Here is a 24,626-nt window from a genome sequence, read left to right as displayed (position 1 = left end):
TAGCCTGCATAGCTGGTGAAATTCAGTTCAATAAAGAAGCATAGTGGCCAATAGGTTTACAAGTACTGAAGAAAACGACGGTAAACAGTCATTCATTCATTAAAGGTTACCTGTTGCGTTCAGCCCTATTGAACTGTTCGTCGTTATCCGACAGAAAAGGAGAAGTTTAGTATGGTATATAAACCGCATGATTTGGGGGGAAAATATTTAACCTTCTTTTCTTTAGCATCTTTAGCCTATTTCATAATTTAAGTAGTGTAAATAAACTTCTTTCCGTGGCAAATGTTTTTCCAGGTGGACCCATTTTCTTTCTGGTACCCTATATCTAGGCCTGTAGGTTACTGTTCGGTGGTTTTAAAGGAACGATCTCTTATTATGGTTGTGATTAAATTTACAGGCTCTTATTACGGTCGTGATTAATTTTCTGTTTTAATTAGCCTAACGGCATTTATTTGCGGCCAGACCTGAAACTTAGCTCACGCAAGCAAAACTGTCAAACAATTCATTGCAACAGCAGTTTAATACATTAAAGTACCCTGGATCGTAACAATCTTGTGAGACACTCTGAAAATGTTAACATATTCCAGGCGCGGTATCGGAATAACAAATGGAAGACGATTGTTTGCAACACTAAATGATGTTTAATCATTGGGGCTTTCGTAATTCTGGCAGGTGAATTTGTATAACTCTGAGGCTTCATTTTTTTTTTCACGAATCGCCGAAACTATTACGTTCTTTACATGAGCATTTTTCGGTGTTATGGAATTTCTAGCCACCTATATCGAGCTGGTATTATAAAATTTTGAGATTTATATTTGTAAGATTATAAGAGTTGGAACATAGCTTAATTATTACATGCATGCTTATCGTATTAATTATTAAGTAGGCCTACTACTATTTCATATCTTTATATTACACATGTAATATAATAAATGTATAATTGTCGCAAAATGGAACACGCCATATATTTCTCTTAATTTATGTTTGCATGTTAACGCATATGTGTATGAAACTAATTAATACTTTCGGGAGATCAAGCAGTAAAAATGACAGGACTTAATGATTTTTGATTTCGACTCTTCACATTGCACTTTCATGTTATGCTATATTAACTTAGGCTGATTTGAATTTATTGGTTTCTTTTCCGTTGCTATCCCTGTAACATATGGTTTAATCGAAATAAGAGATGATGGAAGTTGGTTATACCATTGTATTTTTATTCCCTGTTCCTCATTAAAACCGATGCCAAAGTTCACACAGACCTCATAATAACGTGGTGTTGAAATGCCCCGGTGTTTTCCCTTCGAGTAAAAACGAGAAAGAAACCCTGCGCCTCGTGAATTATTTGACATTTTCCTCCCGTGATTGACATGTAAGGAATAAAACCGCGGAAGTCATTCTTTGCACTGCGACAGACCATCTTAGACTGCGCTATCCCCCAGTGCAACAATTTCGCGGTTCCTTTTTTCCTCAGATGATGAACTGACGAATCAGTTGGTAATAATTATTAATCATATAAAATCTCACTCGTTTCTTTGCTTCTCGCAGTCGTTCGTATCCATGGGAAAAAATAATCCCAAAAACAATTACGCTAATTTAGTTGTTCGTAAGTATGAGCGGAATTTCAATTGACAAAGTGTATTTTATAGCACGTAATAGCTTTTTAAACATGTGATTAAATGCTGCAACAGTATTTATAGAAATTGGATTCATGTGCAGTTAGTTATAAAATGATGCATTTTTGAGGAGAAGACAAGTTTCTCTCTGCTTTCTCAGTGAACATAAGAGACTACGGTAAAAGAATTCAGAAATAAGGAAACTGTCAGTGGAGTTTCATTCATTCATCTTCGTTTGTCCTGTGCTCGTTAACCTCATAAAATATCGGTACATTTTAAGACGCCGTATTTTTGTAGTCATCAAGTCTACTGTATGTATTTTAAAACTGGTAAAGAAATCTCCTACTTACTGGAGACTAAATATACCTAACTAGCTGGGTTGTTTGGAATCGTTGGTGTTTTTCTGAAATGGCTTACATACCTACGTCGAATTTGTCCTTTATTTGAAATACTACTCTCGGTCTTTAGAGGGAGATATTTCATTATTTCATTTTCGATGAAAACCATAGGAATGAACAGTTGAAGGGCTGAAAATTTTCCAAATCAAATACTGAGCCCCAAAACGTGCCACAAAATATAACGTAAGCTACGTCACACTGTAGTGTTTAGGCCTAATTTATATGAATATAAACGTTCCTTAAACGCATAAACCAAATCATCACTTGTACGCAGTCAAGTAAAGCATAGTTTTATCTAAAATAAAGAATTAGTCCACTTGGACTGAAATATTATTCTATGTGTTCATTTATAATATTTTTAAAATCGCAAGACAAAAAAAAACTTTAAATGACACTCGTATGTATTTTTAACTCTATAATAACCATGCCGTTTTAGAATAACATCTAGTATTATTTCACCTAGTTCTTGTGAGGCTTGACAAACCAAAATTGTTTTGTAAATTATTGTTGGAAATCATATAAATGTAAAATGATTTAATAAAAATTAAATATAGGCTACCGATTAGTAATTTACATTTTAGCACATGAACGCCTTAAAATCATATATTTAAATTTTTCGTGTTGTGTTAATCATAATGCATAAACGAGTATTCTTTATGTGTAAACGTCATTCCGTTAAAGTAAAATCAACACATTGTGTATGAAATTTAAGGCTGAAGTTCTGCAAATTTAGTTTGACAGTTTTGATTTACTGCTTTCTTTAAAAAACGGGAATTATTTAGGCCTACTAATCAAAAGTATTCAGTTTTTGCATATATTTTCATTTTTTCGCAATAATCGGTTTATTAATATTCTTTGCCTTACATACTATGGCAGTATATATTGCGATATTTCCCAAGTATACTAAAAAAGAACCATATGGCCATACCATGTCACAATCGCATTGACTATTTAGTGGCGAATTTGTAAGGATGAAAAGAACATGTATTTAAAATGTATTTATTCAAATTGTGTTATTCAGCCTACAGCCTTTCGACTTACTTGGAATGGAAACATTGTTAAAAACAATCATAATTATATAACGTAATAATTTTATTTGTAAACATTTTTAGATATCTGAAATGTACATTTAAAATGTGCTTATTTCCAAAATAGTACGGCGTCACAGCTGATTTGTCAAAACAAAAGTTCAAAGGTTTCGAGCCAACCGTGATTATCTAGATTTTTCACTGTAAGCATGCAAAATGTAGCACTTGACAAGAGAATAATAAATATAAAAACTTTTATATTCAACAGCAACAGTACATACGACACATACAAACAAGGAATGTTGGACAAATATACAAACACCATGACCCTTTTACCTATATATATATATATAAACGAGTTACGTCGTCACACATTAACGCCGCCCCAGCACTACGAATCAGACTACATAGTGTCCTGGATATAACGAATAAAGACTTGACCTCGATAGCAAAGGGTCTGTATAAATCCTACAACATGCGTTCTGTTTTAAAATAATCTGTCTTCTGTAATCCTGACCAAAACACATATGCACAAAGTATAAAAGCTAAGCTTAATCTTGCAATTTACGATAAAACACTTCTTATAAACTGACGCGTTTGACGCATGGCGTTCATTCATTATATAGCCTACTTTTGTATAAACCGAATATATTACACTATAGCATGTCTATACAGTAAATATTTTACGTATAATAAAGTATGTGATTGCATGAAAATGTTCACTTTAGTTGACAACAGTCCCAGTGAAATGCAGTCTTCGTAAATACTTTTCCCCAAAGACTTACGTAACGCAGTAAATAAATCGGCGAATTGCACATTTTCCTTCCATTTTCCATTTTGGTGATATCATGCTTATTTTAACTGATCCATTACCAGAATGTAATGTTGTAAATGTTTGTCTGTTTACATTTCCATTCAGTAGTGCTGAGCTCAAATACTCCTAACACAGACGGGGACAGCCCGAAAATGTCACTTGCGCGATGTTCAGAAAGGTAATGTGTCTAGAAACAGCTTATCGATTATTGCCGGTGGTGGAACCAAGTCTTCAAGTTTCAAGTAGAAGATGCGTTGAAGGCCTTGCGTGCACAGCGTTCGAAGTTCAGGGAGTTTGCCCAGAAGTTTCGACAGGTAGCTGGGACGATTCACACTGCCACCATTAAATGTCACTTGTTCCTTCAGACAATTTACAATCTTGTTTTGAAGTTCTTCAACTCTCTTGGGCTCTTTCAGCCCATGTCTCTCTGTAATTACAATATGCATTTAAAAAGTATGAAAATTGGCATATTTGTTCAACAAGCGAATAGGCATGCCGAGAGAAAAGGGCGCTAAGGCGAGGATCAAACTACTACTATAATTATAAGCAGGTTTCTCTCACCTGTCACCATGGCCAGGGCTGCTACACAAGAGAATGCAGAAAGGTCGATGTTCATGCTCTGAAGGTTGGAGGAAAACTCCACTATCGAGTCTATCCATTCGCCAAATCCTCGGACACACTGGAGTCTGTGCAAAACCACCCCGTTGCAAAAAATTAGCTTCCCTTCCATTGGATTGGACCTGCAATTAATAGGGAACTGTTAATTACCTATCGAGTAATAAATGCTGGTTTAAATAGCAGCCTAGTTATTGGAGAGCAAATGAAACCTAAGTTAATGGAGCTTGAAGGGGGTTGATCTTTATTATGGTGGAAAGCCAGCTGATAACCGCGTACCTGTACGCTAGTCGCAAGACAAAGAGTTCCAGGAATGCTGACTCAAAAAGGAGGTCTTGGTCCTGCTTGGGGAGATCAGGGAATCCGGGGATCTTCTCCGCCCACCCTCGGATTATCTCCATGGAGCCCGTCAGGAGATCGTAGAACTGCTGAATGTGCCGCGTGTCATCTCCGCTTATTTGGTAGTCGAGATTTGCCTGAAACTGGAAATTAATTTTAAAAGTGCTTAACGAAGTCCACTAAAATATATAACCCGCGAATAAAGCTCGTTTCTAGCAGGGCAGACAAGTTTTTTAAATAACAATTAAGGGCTCCCCCTGCTATTTTTGCGTTCAGTGTCACAAAGCAATTTATTAACTAAAGGCATGCTTAGAATTAAGACGCCGACATTTGAACATATATAATTTACATGACTTGTTATGAAGGGGATGGAATGGTTTTTTTTTGGTCTTCGTAATACTGAAATCAAACTGCAGACGCACACAAAGCTGGTTACTTGACATTTCTTGTATTTCATCCTTTTAACGTAAATCTGCGTGACTGCGTTAGGTTTTGCGCTGCATAATTAGGCCTGCATGGTCGGTTTTGCCTTTTCGGGAATCTTACTTACTTTGGAGTAATCCAGCCCGGACATGGAGGGGTTCGAATCCACGTGAGCTCTTACCAGAGCACTAATAAGACTGACTTGCGGTAAAGGTGGCGATGGCTCTGGTGGAGGTTTCGGTTTGGAGGGCAGACGGCCTCTTCGCCCCTTAAGACTCGCCGTCCGAACGACTGAAAAATATGCACATATATATTGTATAAATAACCCTCATAAAATAACACAGAGAGACACATTATTCGACACCCATTTGCATTTGAAATCTGTGACAGTGAGCTGAATGTTTTTATACCTTACCTTCTTTTACCATTCCTACAACAAGGCACTTCTGGAAGCGACAATATTGGCATCTGTTTCTTCGGCGTTTGTCAACGGGGCAGTTTTTATTTGCCAGACACACGTATTTAGCATTTTTCTGAACAGTGCGCTGCAACCAAGACGAGACACTGCAGTTATTAAATGCGTAAAGACGTGCACGCGGGAAATTGTATTATATAAGAGGCATACAGGGAGAAAGGCCCACATCTGCGGCTTCACAGGACAATAATAAAAGAAAATTGATGGTGTTAACGCCACAGCGAGCCCTCCAGTTTATAGCCGTGTTTTATATGCAAGGAGACGGAGGAAGAGACGTTCAGTAAATACAAATCCGTGGGCATTCATATTTTACGTCCCTTGGAGACCCTCTCCACTTTAAGGGAAAGGATTATTCAATCAGAACACGGAAATAAAGGCACCACTTAATTTTACTACTGGGAGTTCTGTTCCGCTTGGTTAGACGAACACGATTCTGCGCCCAAACCGATTAATTCCTGCCGAAATGTTGCAGACAGGGTAGCAAGGGGAACTCGCAAACAAATAAAAATTAAAGTCGAACCACACAAACATATCAGTTTAATCTCCATGATATTTCTGAAGGATACGGTGTTCAGTAACACTTCAATAACACAGCAGTAACAACTGTATCCGACTTTGGACAGAATAAAGAGACCTTGCATTTATGCTTAATTCACTTAGTGTCTACCGCATATATTTGCGGCTAGTAAAAAAAACAGCGCAGGGAGTACAAGCCCACCTTAAAAAACCCTTTGCAGCCTTCACAAGTGCGCACTCCATAATGCTGACAAGCGGCGTTGTCCCCACAAACAGCGCAGAGACCCTCGTTGGACGGTGATCCCCTGGGCGGCGGCGAAGGCATCTGCCTGTCCATCAAATGGTGCCCATGGCCGAGTTGAATAGAATGAGGGAAGCCCAGACCAGCCTGTTTCCTGATAGTGCCGGGAACAGCAAAGTTTTGGCTCTCTAAGGCACGGTGAGCCATTGAAGCGTCGGGGCTCACAGACAGGTGAAGGGGACCGTCGAATCTCATCTGGCAGCTCGGTACCGGGGTTCCGGGCGGAGACTGTTTGAAGGAGAACAGGGAAAGACGCGACACCGGGGTCTTGCGCTGATCTATCATGTGGGTAGTCGCCACATAATTCTGGTGGAAACCGTGAAGGGAGGGAGAATCGTCCCACAAGTGGTTCGCCTGAACCTGAAAGTTTGGCGTCGTTGGAGTGTGGGGCGAAGAAGGCTTGTAGAACAGCGATCCCGAATGAGGCATCACATCCTCCGAGTGCGACGGCAGGTGATTCTGCTGGTGGTAACCGTGCATCTGAATATCTTCCACTTTAATGGACGACTGCTCCCCGGAATGCGGCATTTGGTACAGACAAGGGGGCTTGACGTCGTACCCAGCGTTGTAGTTATCCATGAAGGTGCTGAAACTGGGAAGAGACGTCGTAGCCGCGATTTCAGTGTTAGTCAGGTCCATACTAAACTTGACGAATTCAGGCGTCAGAAAGTCGCAGTTATATTCTCCAGCGGTGTGGTAGCTGTAGTTTTGGGAAGCGGGACTTGCTCCTTGAGGTGATGACCCATATTGTGCCTGAACGCAGGGCATGTCTGTGGAAAAATAAAAACGTAAAATTGTTACCAAATATATACATTTATAGCTATTGATTAGCCAAAGCAGATTCATTCAAAGCCTTGCCGAGGAGCCACCATGCGACGTATAACGTGGACAGGATGTCAGTTCATTACTGGGTTCAAATATATAAACAAACGCAATCACATGCTTAGACGATTAAAATACAGCAACGGGCCCAAATGGCAGATGTTTGGACTGTAGGGGAAACTGGGATGAACTGACAAAACCCTCGCGATCAAGAAAAGGACAAGCAAGGTCCTGTCACAGAAAAAAAAATGACTCTTAAACCTGTCAATCGGTATACTTCACATTGTAATATTTAACCAACAAACAAATGGTCTGACTATCGGACACACAAACATAATGTCAAAGAAGCATCTGTACCTTCAGGCGAATGACTGCTGTTCGATGACACTAGGAAGTGGACAATGTTAGATGTCGTCTGTGCTATTTGAGTCAAATTTCAAGGTAGCACAGGTTTCCTTCGGTGCTAGAATAAAAGAGAACACATTTAATTCACGTCTTGAATTCCACCACCGCTGCACGCACTGTGAAATGGTCGGTCGAGATTCGCTTCCACCAGTAGAAAAGATTTTCCAAAGAAGGCGCAATTTCTCGTGTTTGTTGTTTACAGTCCATACCCATTATTCAAACAGCTGCTGTTAATATACCAAAAGAGTGTGCATAAAACTCTTCTACCTCTGAAAAGTAGCCAGCAATAACCTTAAAACAATAAGAAAAAGTGTGTGTGCCGAAACATCAACAGGTAGATAAACATGTTCTTTAACATCTTTGGCAAGTATCCTTAACAGGAATCGCAATAGATGTATTTCAATGGTGTTAGCGAATTCTAACATAAATAACTGTAGTATAATATGCTTACATGTACTTTCAAAGTTGCAAAACAGACATATCTTTTCCAGCAATACTTGACAGCTAATAAAAAAATAGAACCATGAGCCAATGCCAACGTGAAACGTACGTTTAATGAGTAAGTGATGCTGAAAAACTGCGGATTCAAGCAGAAAAACATTAATAAAATTAATTCCACCACTACCTTATATTTTCATTAGGAGAATGGTTGTTGCTTATCCATAAAGGTTAGCTTGTGTTCTTGGATCTCCAGCTCATGCGCAGATAAAGCCCCAAACCAACAGCGAATGTAATAAGTCACAGAGTAAGAACGGCTTTCGCACAGCTCTGTCCGCGACGTGAGCAGGCACTAAGCTCTCCTGCCAATGTGCCTTTGTTTATGTGAGCTCCGGCTACCCCAGCCCATGTGTGTAAATGTAAACGTCATCTGCGTCGTCACTTACTGGCACCAATCTCTTTAATAGCGGAGTCAGTTCGTTTTCGCTTTGCACTGGAAGAGAACGCTATATGGTCAGGTAAAAGCTCTATCTACAGCTACAAATGCGTACCTGCACGAACAATAGACCAGTGAAGAAAAATTAAATGAAACCGATGCTTTTGAAATGGTACATGTGTAAACCCGGGCTATATCGATTTTATTACACGTTCAGTTTCTTACAGGGGTGATGTAAAGATTATACGAAGTTATACGAAGAACTTTAAGTGATGCGATTTTCAGTAGTCTGTCTGTCTATCAATCAATCACATAAATTGGAACAGAACAGCATAGACTTTTCATTTGGGTAGTATCACTAATAAATCGATCGTTGAAGTGTTCCAGTTGTCCAAGCATAATTCATGGTACGTCATCCTTCTACAAAATAAGTCACACGTTTCCCTATTTAGCTTTCTTAGACAGGTGGGTGTGTCCTCACCCTACTTACGTGACTGCCATCGTTTTCCCAGGCGCTTGTGTTTTCATAGTTGACAAGTTTAGATAGAGGGTGGGGGTCGTTAACTGCGGAGCAGCGGCGATTGTAGCGGAGGAACCTCGAGGGAAATCGGCGGAGCGCAGAATGGTCCGTGACGCAAAGGAGTCCGGCAATGACGAGACGCCCCAAAATAACCACGCCAGGCCTTTTCTTCTCCTCGGTTATTATTACACTACAAAGTGATCTTAAAAGTGATCGGTTTGCGCCTGTTATTTAATAGCTTATGAAAAACACAAAGAAATATATGGGGTTATTTTTAAGCCGATGCTTTTGGCACAATAGCTTAATGCCAGCCTTGATTAAAAAAGTTATCGCGGTCCATTGTGGGTGCAGAGTTGACCTACTGCTGCGCTTAGAAAAGTTATCAGAAAATTTAATTAAGTAACTTTCTGTTTTCTTTCATTTTATCTTCTGGGGTTATATGCTAGAATCAAGAGAATAGTATGTCTAGTTTTGTGGTGCTACTTTTCCATATCTCTACAGCAGTGTAACTTGGAGAAAGCTAAATAGTCGTGGACAATACAGATTTTAGGAAGGTGGGAAAGATATCAATAGCTCACAACAATATTAAAATGGCAGAATGTAATAGTAGACTTAGAAGACTTGTAAGAGTAATCGAGTAAATTCTTACAGGAAGCAACAGCATCCACTGAAGCAGTAAAAAGACAACAATACTGACATGGAGTAATTGCTAATTTCAACAAATATTAGTACTTAGGGATTTCTCTAGAGCGTGGGTCACCAACCTTTTTGAAACTGAGAGCTACTTCACGGGTACTGAGCCATACGAAGGGCTACCAGTTTGAAACGCCCTCCTAAACTTATCTAAACCTCATGTACAGTATAATAAACATGTTTTAAAATGGGGGTTTAGCTGACCTGGGCTCAGTGGTTTATCATCATGACCTTGGCGCGATGCCAGATGTTCATCAGCAGAGGATTTCCCTGATGCTGAGGGATGTTCTGTGGGGCGAGATGTTTGCTAATGGGAGGCGGACAGGGCAGCTGGGGGGGGGGGGGTACTCTGCAGGGTGAGATGTGTGCTAATGGGAGGTGGACAGGGCAGCTGGGGCATGCTTACAAAAATCACCAAAAAAGTTTAATCTCCATTTTTTTTTTTTAATGAACCCACCAGGGACAAGCAACCAGCATGTAAAAGGGGTGCATGCTCATAGTGGCATATTAGCATATGGCTAAACTGTCTCTCTCTCTCTCTTTTTCATGCACCCATACAAAATCAGCAAAGGAATTACCAGTACAACAGGTCTGTAGCAGTAAAGACTTCACTGCCTAATTGACTCCAGCAACATGTCTGTCACAACTTATGCAATTAATAACAATTTTGCAGTGTATTATGATGACTGCTTTAATATTTTCATGCACCAAACCTGGAAATTATCCAAGGGACTCACGGTAAATGTGTTTTCCACAATCAAATATTAAACTATTACACTGATGTATACTAAGGGAATATGTACACATATTTCACATTTCCTGGATTTTCATTTTTTTAATATATATTAAAACAGTTACTTCCATCATCTTTCAGTATATGATCTCACTCTAAATATAAAGGTTTATTGTTAAACCAAAATGCATATAAATGGGTTCAATGTAGTTTTATTCTTGGCAACTGTTTTGAACTGCAATCAGCTATACAACACTATTTATATAAAATAACTTTAAAATTGTACTGTCCATTTACCAATTTCAATTAGCAGTAATACAATTAGGGAAGTTAATTGTCCATAGCAGTATTGTGTTGCTAAGCATTTTATCTATATGCATAGCTTAATTACTTCATTACTTCACAATCATTAAAAAGGAAATGTAGGTGATCGACTACAGGCATATAAGCGGTAAGTTATTTCCTAAGAATAGTAATATCCAAAGAGCCAGACCTCTTTACAGCATACATGCAGTAGTTTATGAATCCTCATAGTCCACCAACAGTATACTTATTGCTTTATTCAGTGTGTACTGTATTTTCTCAATGTCCATCCCCAACATTTCCATAGTGTAAATGCACAAAATTGCAGTTCATGCAAAACAATATACGGATTATCATTTATGCTATCTTTAAACTATACTTTTAAACATAAAAAAACGACTTGTAATTCCCCAATATTCACATTAAATGAGCATTTGAATTGCACAATTAAGTCAGTAAATTACATAATTATATCAGTAAATTAGACTGATGAAATGATGTCCATTTCTAGGCCAAGACAGGCATAGGTTGGTTTCTCCAGTCATACTGGTTTGCACAGGAACAAGCAAAAGGGACTCTTACTGAATCCCAGAGCCACTTAATGGAATATCTCAAATTATTTCACATTGCATATGTTTGCTGAACTAAACAGGATAACTAAGACATATAGTCTCATGGCTTGTGAGAAAACTTTACAAAACATACTCGCTTGTCCCAGTGTCTGCAGAATGACATAAGTGTTGGTCCCCTGAGCCCCTCAGTTCCCAGCGGGTCACCCTGACCCCTAAGTTCCCAGCGGGTCGCCCTGACCCCTAAGTTCTACACCATGTTGCTGTCAGTATAATGTACACTATATGCTATTAAAAGTACATACACTTGCATTTAATGGTGTTTTTTTGTGTCCTAATTAAATACCAACCTTCGGAGAGAATCTGAACACCTGTCCTTTATTCACAGCAATAAACAGTAGAACTGCATGCATCTATCAGGTGTTTTATTCAGAGAAGAATCTCATTAACTCATGAACGGTTTATATTTGGCAGGAAGTTGATCGAGGCCAGCATGAGCTATGGTGAGCTATGGTGAGCTATGGTGAGCTATGCTATGCAGAGAGTATAGTGTACGACTGGAAATGGGAAATGGGTCTGTGATTGGACCAGCCTACAGAGCTGGATTACCAAATTACATTTTGAGAGGGGCCATTTCTTGCCCAAAATTAATTCAGTCCCTGAATTATTTTAAGTAATCTCACCTGGCACTTTGGATGTTAAACGGGTGCCGATTAGGGATAATAATTTAAGGTTGGATGGAGCTTCATCTTGATAGTAATGCACGGTGCCTTCTTTAGCTGCAGAAATGATTTTTTTTTTTTAGTTGTAAAGATAGGCCTACTTTAACGCACTGATTTTTTACATACACCTACTCTAATTTAACAAATTTAATTGTTATGCCCTCTACCGTCTACTATAATGTAGTAAATATGTGAATTATCTGCTTTAAGACTGGTTATTGTGTTCACTGGATATGTTGCCTCTTAATAGTTATAAATACTCAACGTAAAGTTAGTTTTTCATTTATAACGAAGTGATTAGTAGAGCTAAATTTCCATAAACTAGTGACTGATGAAACCATAAACGTTTGCAACTGCATTGTGTAGATCGCTTATAAATAGATAGGTAAAGTCGTAAAGTTACGTTCTACCAAGGAAAAAATAATATTAAAGTAAATGCTGTTTGTTTTTAAAGGTCGATGGATAAAATTGTTTATGAGCACGGTTAACTAAAGCATCTAACTAGATCAGCGCCTTCACCGCAGCCGGTAGCCCGCGGCTGGACCACATTCCTGTTTCGTAAGACGAGCCGGCTGCCTTCGCATCACGTGACTCCACTTCCGTATTCCCCGCTGCTAGTCCCGTTGTAATCTGAGTGCATTTCAAGCATTAATGGGAAGTGGCAAAACTACGGCGCTAAACGAGAAAAATAAAAGCTGTAAGTCAGTATGTATAACTACTTTGAAATGTAATTTGCAGTGGATGTCGGCGAATATCACTTTTAAAATGAGTACATTTTAACAAGAAAAATGCATCCATCGCGGAAACTGCACGTTACTGGTTACCTAACTTTGGCGTGTCTTGAGCGTGGAGTACCCATGCGTATGCGTGTGTGATCGACTAATCGTCTATTCCTAAATGATCGTACGAATTAAGTGCATGTAGCCCGACTTTACTGGGTTATGTCAAGTGTAGTAAATGGTGGAAGTCGCAATTATATTGTGCATATCTGTCTATGCACGTTCTGATACACTGAAATATTTCATGAAAAACTTGCTTCAGTTTCTCTTTCTTGAAGAAATTGTGATATTTACCAATAACGGATATTGAAAGTAGGCAAACTTCTAATACTCTTATACATGCTTTGTACAGTTTGTGAGCGTAGATGGTGCTTCCTGGTGGGGCAGAGGTTTGCCCGATTGCAAAAAGAGGTTCTTGGTGCTGGAGGGTGTGAAGCAAGCGGGGTCGGGAGTGGCCCCTCCGGACATACAAAAGCATTTTAAGTCCAGTCTGGTAAAGCCTTATTGTGATCTCAGCCGTGTAACCTACTGTACACCGTGAAACGAAACAACGTTCCTCACGAACCCGCGGTGCAACATTCATGCCGTGCATAAAGGCGTCCTAAGGCGATGCCAATCAACGCTAAGGATTGCTCATAAAAATGCGCTTCTGCTACATTTCTTTTGCTGTCTGGGAGGATATTCGCGCATAGTGGGGGGGGGGGGGGGGGGGAACTGCGTAGTTTATTACACGGGGGTTTATGAACGGACAGTAACCTGGATGGCTGTCAAATATCGTACTTGAGAACGCTAAAACATCAAGCAAATTCAAATTGTCATCTCCTGTGCAAAACAACCTTTTAACAAAAGGGAATAATGTCACCAGTTCAAATGATTTTTGGACATATAAAAATCGCAGCTGCAGCGGAATTATTATCGTGCCCAGTTAATTTGGAAAACCTTAATTATAGTCTCTCCTCAAAGGCATTGCCCCTTCTTTCCATCTATAGAGCCCTGCTTCCAAGCTTAAAATATCAGCGTACCAGTGTCACTTTAACGGCTGCACTTCAGAGGCTGAGCGCAGTTCATCATTTTAACACACCTTCACGTATTGCGCTGTTAGGGAGGAATAACTAGCATGTCTGGAATAGGAAGAGGAGGGTGTTACACTGAAGAGGAACCATCTCCGTCCAAAAAACGGGGATGCGAGTCGCGTCCACGTCCACGGCCACGCGCACGTCAATCGCTCATGAATATTCATGAACTGTAGTAATGCAACGCAGGCCGTAATTGGTGCAGGCGTTAGTAATAACTCAGTAGGTTTCTTATCTGGAAAAATATCTGAACTTTTCTGTATATAATCCAGTAGGTTTACAGTTTGTAAATGAACCAAGTCAAACTCGTGAAGGTGGTGACTGAGCAGGGGGAGCTTTTCGATTAATAGGCCTACTGGTCAAGTCCACCATTGGGATAATTTATATAATATTAGGGCATATTAAAATAAATTTATTACCATGGAAATTAGCCAAAGTAGTCTAAGTTGTTTTATTATAATAATTGACATAGCAGAATTAATCGATTTCACAAATTCATTCTCCACACTGTTGTTATTGGTTTGAAGCACGGCAATCATTCTGTCGGTTTGGAAATAAAATAGAGCTGTCTTAATGATTTGTTATTGTAGGGTATGTTTTGAGTCTGTTTGCGGAGATTCCATGGGGATTGTGGTCAAACTGTCCCCGGATGATAACGGTACTGGGTCTTCTTAAGTTCACCCGGCATGCGAATTTATATTGCTGTAATGTTGTCCCAGTGTTCCATTGTGAGATTTTTCTCAGAGCGTTTTATGCTCTCAGGCATGTGTGCTGTTCTGTGATTGGCTGTGCCTACAAACACAGCTTGGGGAGGAGGGGCGGTGAGCAGGGCGGGGCTTCTCTCAGGTGAGAAACCAGGCCAGGTGAGGTGAATGCTTTCCCTTCTATGGAGATTAGAGGGCAGCACTTTGTCACTGTGCTACACGGGTCTGGCCAAGGCACAAGGTGAAAGTCGGTAACATTTTCACGACAGGAGTGGCAGCTGCACTGCCTCATGTCACTTCCTGTCCCGTTCATTGTTCTGGCTACACAATTACAGGAACATTTACCAGCACCTCAGAATCACTGTACATTAGACATGAGTCGATACTGAAATTCTAACTTCAGTACTCATACCAACTTTGATACCTCAGTATCTATATCAAATCCATACTGTAAAACATTCCCATTTAAATATATTACTTTGAAATAAACAGGCCTATTTATCAATTAAACCCTCAGCAATAGCTGATAATATAGTTTTAACATTATCAGAGAAATGTGCATAGATTAATTAACCTCCATTGACGTAATAGATTTTGGTATTAATGTGTTTTAAGCTGTTACTAAACTTCATTGATATTATACTAACATTTACATTTTATATTTGTGTTTGTTCTGGTCATCATTTAGCCTAATGTACTGAAGAAAGGGATATGAATGAACTGGCATGTGGGCTAAACTTGACTGTAAACAGAAACATGAAACATAATGAGTCCTAAATCACGTCATTATAGGCACTATAGTCTTGTATCTTTTATTATGCATGACCTTTAACCTCCATATGTAAATCATGGCAGGTTAGGCATGACGTCCCCTTATAGCAGCGTTTGCGTACTGGGGCTTTCGGCTCTACAGATTCATCCCAATTGTTCGGTTTAAATCCAAAATAACACAATATCTCACTTCTGCCACCTGCTTTTTAACTAGAGGTGAACAGTGTGGTTCCCATCTTCCGTCTGTGCAGATTCTCCGCACAAGGGACACATGAATAGAGTGCAACTGTGTCTGCCCCCAGAGCGCAGATTCACACGTCCACTACGTAGCTAACTTGCATAACTGTTTTTTGATATGCGCAATAACGATGAACAGCACATTTTCATCAAATATAGATATTTGCAGAATGATAATAATTGTCCCAGTTTTAAACTGTTGTATCACGATAAGAGACGATACTGGCATATGGAGTAATGCATCGTTGCCGTACATGCACAGAAAAATGCAGACATAACCAGAGCCTCAAACCTCCAGGGTTGCTGGTTTGATTCCCCACTTTGGCTGTGGAGCCTGCATGTTCTTCCACGTTGCATGTTTCTTCTGTGTAATCCCACAGAATGAGCTGCAGCACTGTTTTCCAGTCTGGTCCTCAAGAACCCACAGGCGGTCCATGTGGTTCCCCATGTGGACTGTCTGACAGGGAGCCCTGAGAGAGCAAAAACATGGACCGACTGTGGCTCCCCGAGAACCGGACTGGGAAACGCCAAGCTGCACACCTCCATCCGGTCCCTCACAACCTCACAACATCTTCACTTCTGAGAACATCTCTGCTTGCCTACCTGTATCACTGACCCTTACTGGTTACTGTTGTTGACTTCCATTTTGAAATGGTTAGCTTGGCACTGCTATATGAACTTCTTTCTTTTGGTATATTGCATTTAGACTTTGTTTCTTCCTAGTTCTCTCTTTGGTCACTCCAGTGAGTAATGCATAGAGGCGCCCAGTTGCAGGATGGGCAGCCCCTCACTGCGGGGCCCAAAGAGCCCAAACTGTGTGTGACTTGGTTCCAACTGGTTCAGAACTTTCTTGTGTACAGAAATTCTCATGTCACTCCTGGTGACGGCTGCTTAGTGACAGTTTTAAATGAGTGTATGCCATACGATGGATTTTCAACATCTTACCTTGTGGCTTTTGCTACCTGGAATAGGTTCTTGTGCTGGATAATCATTTATAAAATTCTGCATGTATGATTCAGAACATGCTGTCTGTCAGGAAAGGTGGATTTTTAATATATAACTATGTTTAACTGCATTGTATTATCTGCACCCAGGAAACTGGTTCTCGCTGTTCCTTCATCAGAAGAGCGGTTCCCTCTTTTCTCCGCAGGAGAAGACATGGCCTTCCGAAAGGCAGTGCGGCGGACAGCCCTCATCGGGGGTGGGGTCCTGACTGCCGCCTTCAGCTTGTCACAGCTGTCACAGTACAGGAGGAAGCAGGTGAGCGGCTGAAATGTCAGCGCGTCCGCCATCGCGGAATTTCACTGTGTAATTATTACGCGGCGAGGGCAGCGCGGGGCACGTGTCAGCGAGTTCAGTGAAGACAGATGGGGAGAGAAAAGGTTAAGGTTTTTGCTGTGTTTTTAGACCCCAGCGTGTTGTCGCACACCCCCAACGCTGTTTCTGTCACAGATACGACTCCTATTCCAACACTGTAATGCCACAGAAGAACATACTCTGTATCGTACTGCACATCTCGTGCACTACAGCAGTTTATTATCTTTTTTATAAGTGTTTTTTCTGCTTCTGCTATATTGTGAGGTTTATGCTCATATATATTGTCCTGTCTGCTTGACTACCCAGTTGTGTCCAATAGAGAATACATGTTACAGTCAAACGTTCGGTTGGATTCACAAAAGCGATGCCCCGAGTTTTCGCTTTTCTAGCTATGATGGTGTTGTGAGTTGAGTTATTGGCTGTACGACTGTCCCTCAACCATCTGAATTTACCTGCCTCCTCTAGTCATGAGAGTTAGATAGATAAAAGTAATTAAAAAAAACAAACACCCATCTACATTTGGTGCTGGCAAAGAGAGCAGATTTGTGCTGAGCTGGTTCTCCGCCCAGTGGATCCTCCCAAAGAGTCGGCCATTTTGCATTAAATCCTACCCCTGCGACACACCCTGGCATGTGAGCACCTTGCTGGCCGGGTGCCTGCCGTGTGTGCCCTCCTGATCTGGTCATGACTTTGGAATGCACTTAGACTGGAAAATATTACGTTGTTTTTACCTTCACCTGTAATTTTCTGTGCATGACAACCATACTGCCTAAAGGCCACAGGAGATCTTTGTGTTTATGTGAAATAAGAAATAAGCTGCTCTTAAATCCCACTCTCAGCACTCTCCTTGTACCGTAAGCTCCAGGAAAGCACCTGAAATCACCATGAGAACCGCACGCAGCCTCAGAGTAACACAGCGGCCATTAAGCACCCAGTTTGTTTATCTCTGTCCTCAAAGAAAATGGCCATTACGTTAGGCGCAGTCAGAAGATGAAGAACGGCCGGTCTGATGAGTTTATTGTTTTGGCAGCTGTTAGAAAAATGGTTAAGGATACCTACTTGTCAGGTCAAGTGCGAAACGTTGGTGGGCCTGTTCTGCCTGGGCATCCACCAATAAGAGTGCGTCAGCTGGCCTCTTCCTGTTCACTCAGCCAATCACAGGGGTCTTGTCTCAGCCTCCTGGCATGTCAGTGGCCCCTCAATAAGCATCTCACGCTGTCAGTGCATGTCTGCCTGACAGAAAAACAGTCCCTTGAAAAACACCCAGACATGCGTGCACCGGATAGTTAGTGTGGAATTCACAGTTCCCTAATTCACTGAGTGTATTGCCACAGTTTAATTATCAATTTACGCTGAACATTTAAGCTGAACTTTATGCTTGTATTGCATTTCTACATGCCATGGAAACAATTTTCCCCATAACTCCTTAAATTAACATTAAAAATGTAAGGCTAGAATGTCTCTATCTGTCTGTCTCCCTCTCTCTCTCTCTCTCTCTCTTTCACTCTCTTTTTAAACATTAGGGTCAACAAGATGGATCTGATCAAGTGGACTAATAAGGAGCAGTCTTTCACAAATGAAAACCACAGAAGATTAATAGATTTCCCATTTCTGTAGTTTATTCAGATCCATTGAAAGCCATTTTCTCTATAATAATAATAATAATAATAATAATAATAATAATGCTTCATTAGAATCAGTACTTGAAAGAAACCCCCAGAATGGATGTATAATAGCATGTTGGAATACGGTTACTATGGCGATATTTTGTTTGATCTTCTACTCAATTAAGCAGAAAGGCAGCCCAAAAGGACAAACCGAAAAATGCCCAAACACTTTTAAAGACATGCATTATACAGATAAAACTGGGGGCACATAGACCATCCTGTATAGACAAAAAAACATCATTTGTTTTAGCATACAAAGAAGCACAATGGTGAAAATACTTCACTAATGACTAATAATATAAAAATTCTCCTTAAACCTGTTTTATATTTCAAAATGATCTAAATAATAAAAAAGTTGGTCTCGCTTGAAAATCCTGTTTTGTGCATGTTGTATAATTACAGCTAATAGGGCTTCGTCGCTCATACCTTGAGACCCCACTGTCCAGAGCTGACCTTTCAGAAAGAAAAAGGGGCTTTGTATTAATGTCAGTCTTTGTTTTCCTTTCTCTTCCTGTTTGTTTTGTTTATTATTTTATCAATGCATCATCTGGCCGAAGCTTAAGCTGGTAAGCAGCGTCTCCAGTAAATTAATGGCAGCCATGCATGCAGCACATAAGCGTTTAACTTTGCAGGATCGCCGGCATCGCTAACATTGCAATATCAGCTGCATGTCTGTTCGTCTGTCACAGCACGTCGGACACACGGGGAATGCCTTACCGGATGCCTGACATTGGCCGTAACAGTCTTACATTCTTGTTAACCTGATTACCAGGCCGGCCTTGGTCCCAGTTGCCCGCAGTTTAAATTTGCACATCCTTAGAAACAGACACTAATTATTAAATCTTGTTTGCGACTACAGTCTAAATTGCTAATAGGTTCCATTCATAAATTTGCAAGTCTAATGGAGTACCAGCTTGGAGAAGATGCGGGGGGCGGGTGGTGGGGGGATCATTCAGACTGAATGTTAAATACTAGATGATTTCATTATTGTTGACATTTTAACAGGTTTCTCCCATGTCCTCTAATTGGCATAGAATCCTCCCTTTGTATCTGGGCTGTAACAGACTCATCCTTCATTTACCTGTCATGCCAGTTTATGCACTTATTTTCTTAAGCAATTTGTTAATTGATGTACAGGGTTGTAAGGGCTATTGCCGGTCATTTTTTATGGGGTGGCTCTTAAGATCAGTGTCCCTCATCCCGTGTTTATTTTCATTTTGTTAAAAAGCAAAATCCAACAGTCTGTTTCGTTCATTTACGGTATTTATCTGATATGCGGCGGTATTTCCCGGGTTGCACAATAGCACCGCGTCTTGCTCTGTAGGTGTGAATTAAAGCTGTGTGTGTCAGTTTGACACAGTCATTATGCGGCGTAACTGTGCAGATGATCATTCTGGATAAACAAGCATGCAGCATGAAAAGCACTGCATGATGGGTGTATAATGAATTAGCATGTAATTTATATTTGTGTTTATTTGGGTGGTTGGGTCATTTTATTACCCCACAGATAATGCATGATTTTGTTTTTTTTTTTATCTGTCCAGCGAAATATGGAGAGTTCTGGAATGACATTTTTTTTTTCGTCCCTTGGAGTCGTATGTTAATGACCTCGGGGGCGGTCTTGTCTACTCTAATGGCCCAGGATCGACTGGCACGCGTTCAGGCTGCGGAGCAGGTAGACCTGCCCTCCCTGGATGAGCTGCCGTCCCGCGCGGCTCAGCTGGCAGCGCTGCAGAACACCGAGGAGTTCGACGTCCTTGTCGTCGGGGGAGGGGCCACCGGCTCGGGCTGCGCCTTGGACGCTGTCACGCGGAGTAAGCTTGCCGCCGGCGTTGGCTGAGCTCCTCGGTTACTCTACCCGACACGCCTTTGACCTTGAGCTTGGCTTGTTCTCCTTGGCCTGTACCTGGTCTATGGTTTTGTCGAGAGAACATTTGTCCTCAGTACATCTTCATTTCTGCTTAACTGCCCCGCCTGTACCTTTTGCTTGTCTTGATGTTTTTTTGCTTGGGGTACGACACAGTTGGTGCAGGCTCAAAACATTCTGGTTATCAAGGAAAATTACCTGGCCACTTCTGACACTATGTTCTGTCCTGTTTGCCATATTTTGTGGCATTAAATGACATGAAATTAATACATCCTATAAAACTGGCACAGAAGTTCTGCTTTGGAAGGTCTATTTCCATGTTATTTGTCTTGTTTTGAGTTTGATTTGTTTTTTTTTGTGGGAAAAATACTTCAGAACTGCTCTGTAGTTTCATACACTTATAATGTTTTCTTATAACATATTTGTTCCCAAGTCTTGCATATATAATGTAAATCATAAGCTTCCTGTGTGTCTGTTTCATATGAGTCTGGGAAAGTCTAGAACAGGGGAACTGCTTGGGAACTGCGATATTTTTGAGATATTGCCTTTGCTGGAGTTTTGTCTTTTGTTGCGCAGATAATCACTCTTTTCTTAAAAGACAGCATGAGGTCCCTCAATGCATTATTCATGCCTTTATGCCTGATGTTATGGGAGTCGGGGATCCATAATAGGGCCAATCGCTGCCGCGTGCAGTGAGGCCCCCAAACATCAGCCTGTTGCTGATCCGTCGGCCTGATTGCCCCCCCCCCCCATCCCCCCCAGATCTTAAAACGGCCCTGGTGGAGCGCAGCGATTTCTCATCCGGGACCAGCAGCCGCAGCACCAAGCTTATCCACGGGGGCGTCAGGTACCTCCAGAAAGCCATCATGAAACTCGATTACGAACAGGTAAATGCACCATTTTTCCTGTGTGGCTGACACTGATGCGTGGAATTCCTGCTCCGTCTGGTCATATTGCTTTATTTTCTCCCTGCTCTCATTTTTCTTCCAAAGAAGGTCTTGCCTCCGTCACTACCACCCACCCACACACACACACACACACACACCCTCAGGATGTATCTCAGGGATTTTTTCCCCATAGTGCTTCTCAAGGATTTTCACAAGTTGTTGGAAGTTCTGTGACTTGCAGGTAGAGGGGGGCTTCCGTGTCAGAAGACAGGGTGTGGAGATGAATCTGGAGAATTACGGTTTAACGCCGCATGCATCAAGTCCATCCTTCTTTTTGTCTGCATATTGCTAAGGAAACCAAATGGGCTTTTCTTTGCAACCTGCAGCTTAAAATGTCACAATTTTCTGTTATATTTCACCGTTCCTGGGGCATCTCATTACTGTAGCCCCCTGTTTTTCACGGCCTGTTTCCTCCAGCTATGTGGACACTGTCTGGGTCTTAAAGGTGAGATGCAGGGGAGGCCAATTACTGTATTTGCAGAACGTTGGGCTGCATTGTCAGCAGCTTCGCAGTAAAGTATGAGCTTTTGGGGCAGAACAAGCGAACATGTGACATGATTAACCAATAGGATCACGCTGCAGGTAGTAGACAATTGGAAGTTCTTGAGGGCCAAGCTTGTTATGTTAGATAGCTCCAGAATTTGCTGTTCGTAGAATGATGCACAATTTGAAATATCAGTTCTTCAGGTAATGAAGTTCAGTGGTTAGGAGAAGGAAACAATTGCTCTTTGAGGACAGCTATTACTTTCTATGGAGGCCTTTGAGTTGCTGGGTCAGCTAGCAGGCCTTCTTTGAGCAAATGAGAGGCCTAAAGCCCCCAACACAGCGTGGGCCTGGGCCACACTATTGGCTGATTGTGTCCAGCAGCCCCTAGCTGTGGAGGAAACTGGCTTTGTCACCGAGGGAGGGAATCAGACTTTGTTAAGTCTGTCCCTCCTCTAATCAGCACTCAGCCAGACTGTCGTGTGTCTGTATGGAAGGTTACCATGTAATTCATGTCAGGGACGACACTTTGAGTGACTTTAGGTTTTACAAACTACGTTAAAACTTAACACGCTCCTGTACTTGGCTAAACAGTTCAGTTCTTCTTGTGCCTTCGCTGGTTTGTTTCCTTGATTGAAAGACTCATCTAGCTGTTTCGCATTAGCTTTAGTGCCACGTGCATGATTATTGGAGACTGACCAATCAACACACAGCAAGAACTCAGTGCTTGCCTCAAGTGGAATTCTTGGATGCATTTCCCGAAAGTATATTTGCTAATTAAGTTTATGTAATTGGACTATGCAACTGAAAAGTTCCAACTATGATAGCTGCTTCTGGGAGCTTCTGGGAAACATACCCGAGGTCCTTTTGATTGAAATAGTAGTTTACAAATCCTGTCCTAGCTGAAAGTGCCCTCCCCGACATGGAGTAGGTGGTAACCATGGCATGAATCAAATGATGACTGTGGCAATAAATAAAGAACTCCTGATAACCGAACATCTAAGCAATCAAATTATAGAATATTAAAGGAATAACAGAAGCTGCTGTTGAATCACTACACTCTCACAACAATTATCATCTAAGTAACAGAATATTTGAAAATGCAGAGTGCTTCATTTTATGGGTCTCTGTGTCACCAAACTCTGTTGGTATTTTTTTTGACCAATCAGTATCAAGCTGTTATTTCTGAAATTCCACAAAACCTGTTGAATATCTGTGTGGCCTCTAAATGAGCTTTTCGGGGTAATCCTGCCTGCCGTCGTGTGTGTGGTGGGTAGCTGATGTAGTGCAGTTTGCACAGATGTCATCTGTAGGCTGTGGGTTGTACCCTTTAATGAAGGATGATTTGAAGATTGACTCCACCATAGTCATTATTTAGGGCTGAGATACTTGGTGCAAATGTCAGGGAGAGATATAGCTGTACAGTGAACATCTTTGGATGTAAGAAATTATCAAGAGAAGTGCCAGCATGGTGGGATCTGGCCTAAGGGCTGAGGTACTGATTGCAGTGGTTTTCCAGATGCTGCTAAGATGCAATCCAGCCATGAAACACCTCCTCACTTTTAACAGGCATCAATCATGTTTCCCATTTGTCTTCCAGTACCTGATGGTGAAGGAGGCCCTCCACGAACGTGCCAACCTACTGGAGATAGCTCCCCACTTGTCTGCTCCTCTACCCATCATGCTCCCAGTCTACTCGTAAGTCCAGGATCATCTGTCACCTGTGTTAGAACATAGAAACACCAAAAGGGCGGACAAAGCCGACCCTTAAAATCAAACCAGATGTAGATGTTCGGCGTGTTCTTCTTGACCTGGGCCAGCACCCTAGTGGAGGAGCAGGTTTGAAGCTGTGGGCACCGCCAGCCTCGCTGCCTGCTCACCGTGCCCCCGACCTCCACCTCGGAGCTCCGCTCGAGCCGCCGGGCATCTGGGATGTCTCTTTTAATTGTCCACGACATTTCTGCTTTTTCTTCTGATATTTAAATCTGTGGTTCGGTACCAAAGGAGAACCCGCAGGGGCGGACGTGGGGACCTCCGGTGGGAGGCTTGTTCTCCATCCAGACACACACACACACACACACACACACACAGAGGACACAGCTTGCATGCGCAGACAGGCGCAGATTCCCCCTGCATGCAACAGAAACCCAACAGGCATCTCTGCTTGTGAGAATTACCCTCTTTGTCCAGTAGAATTACAAAAAGGCCTCTGTTGAAATGATGATCATTATGAACAAAAGAAATGGCTTGAACTGTCAGAATACGCAGTAGTCATGTTTGTCTCATGAATTGATTAAAGCTGCTATTACAGTGCTTGTCGTTCTCTGTGGTTGCATAAGGTGGTGGCAGATTCCATACTACTGGGCTGGGATAAAGATGTACGACCTGGTAGCTGGAGCCCATTGCCTGAAGAGCAGCTATGTTCTCAGCAAGTCCCGGGCTCTGGAGCTCTTCCCCATGCTGAAGCGGGACAAGCTAGTGGGGGCCATCGTCTACTATGACGGTAAGACGAGCAGCGCGAGAGTTTAGGCGTCAAGACTCTGACCTGTCAGGCAGAAGGTCAAAATGCAGAAGAGTCATCGAGCCGTGACTTTAGTTATGACTTTGATGCATCT

General features: G+C 41.5%; 2 protein-coding genes across 5 annotated transcripts in view; one reads left to right on the top strand and one right to left on the bottom strand.

Moving 5' to 3' along the window:
• Positions 1–3,156: 3,156 nt before the first annotated feature.
• On the bottom strand, positions 3,157–9,238 carry LOC111858363 (nuclear receptor subfamily 4 group A member 2-like). Of its 3 annotated transcripts, none has more exons than XM_023840101.2 (8): positions 9,117–9,238; positions 7,705–7,810; positions 6,427–7,295; positions 5,649–5,778; positions 5,361–5,524; positions 4,751–4,953; positions 4,418–4,596; positions 3,157–4,283 (listed from the first exon to the last, which is right to left on the bottom strand). In XM_023840101.2, exons 3-8 carry the CDS (start codon positions 7,291–7,293, stop codon positions 4,027–4,029), a joined length of 1,800 nt encoding a protein of 599 aa, XP_023695869.1. In that variant the 5' UTR covers positions 7,294–7,295; positions 7,705–7,810; positions 9,117–9,238; the 3' UTR covers positions 3,157–4,026. The 3 variants fall into 3 exon arrangements, with proteins under 3 accessions (XP_023695869.1, XP_023695871.1, XP_023695870.1); XM_023840103.2 differs by having other exon boundaries at positions 9,108–9,227; XM_023840102.2 differs by lacking the exon at positions 9,117–9,238 and adding an exon at positions 8,378–8,541.
• A 3,526-nt stretch (positions 9,239–12,764) lies between these two features.
• LOC111858359 (glycerol-3-phosphate dehydrogenase, mitochondrial-like) overlaps positions 12,765–24,626 on the top strand; it is a 33,269-nt gene continuing 21,407 nt past the window's right edge. The window contains exons 1-6 of one of the 2 annotated variants that reach the window (XM_023840092.2): positions 12,765–12,863; positions 16,881–16,990; positions 20,357–20,528; positions 21,344–21,468; positions 23,612–23,709; positions 24,351–24,514. In XM_023840092.2, the coding sequence (XP_023695860.1) occupies positions 16,889–16,990; positions 20,357–20,528; positions 21,344–21,468; positions 23,612–23,709; positions 24,351–24,514 (661 nt within the window). In that variant the 5' untranslated portion in view covers positions 12,765–12,863; positions 16,881–16,888. Of the gene's footprint in view, positions 12,864–16,824; positions 16,991–20,356; positions 20,529–21,343; positions 21,469–23,611; positions 23,710–24,350; positions 24,515–24,626 lie in introns of both variants that reach the window. The other variant, XM_072700375.1, reaches the window with a different exon arrangement.

The sequence above is a fragment of the Paramormyrops kingsleyae genome, chromosome 16 (genome assembly GCF_048594095.1).
Source record: "Paramormyrops kingsleyae isolate MSU_618 chromosome 16, PKINGS_0.4, whole genome shotgun sequence".
Taxonomy (NCBI): domain Eukaryota; kingdom Metazoa; phylum Chordata; class Actinopteri; order Osteoglossiformes; family Mormyridae; genus Paramormyrops; species Paramormyrops kingsleyae.
This window is presented reverse-complemented; position numbering and strand designations above follow the sequence as displayed.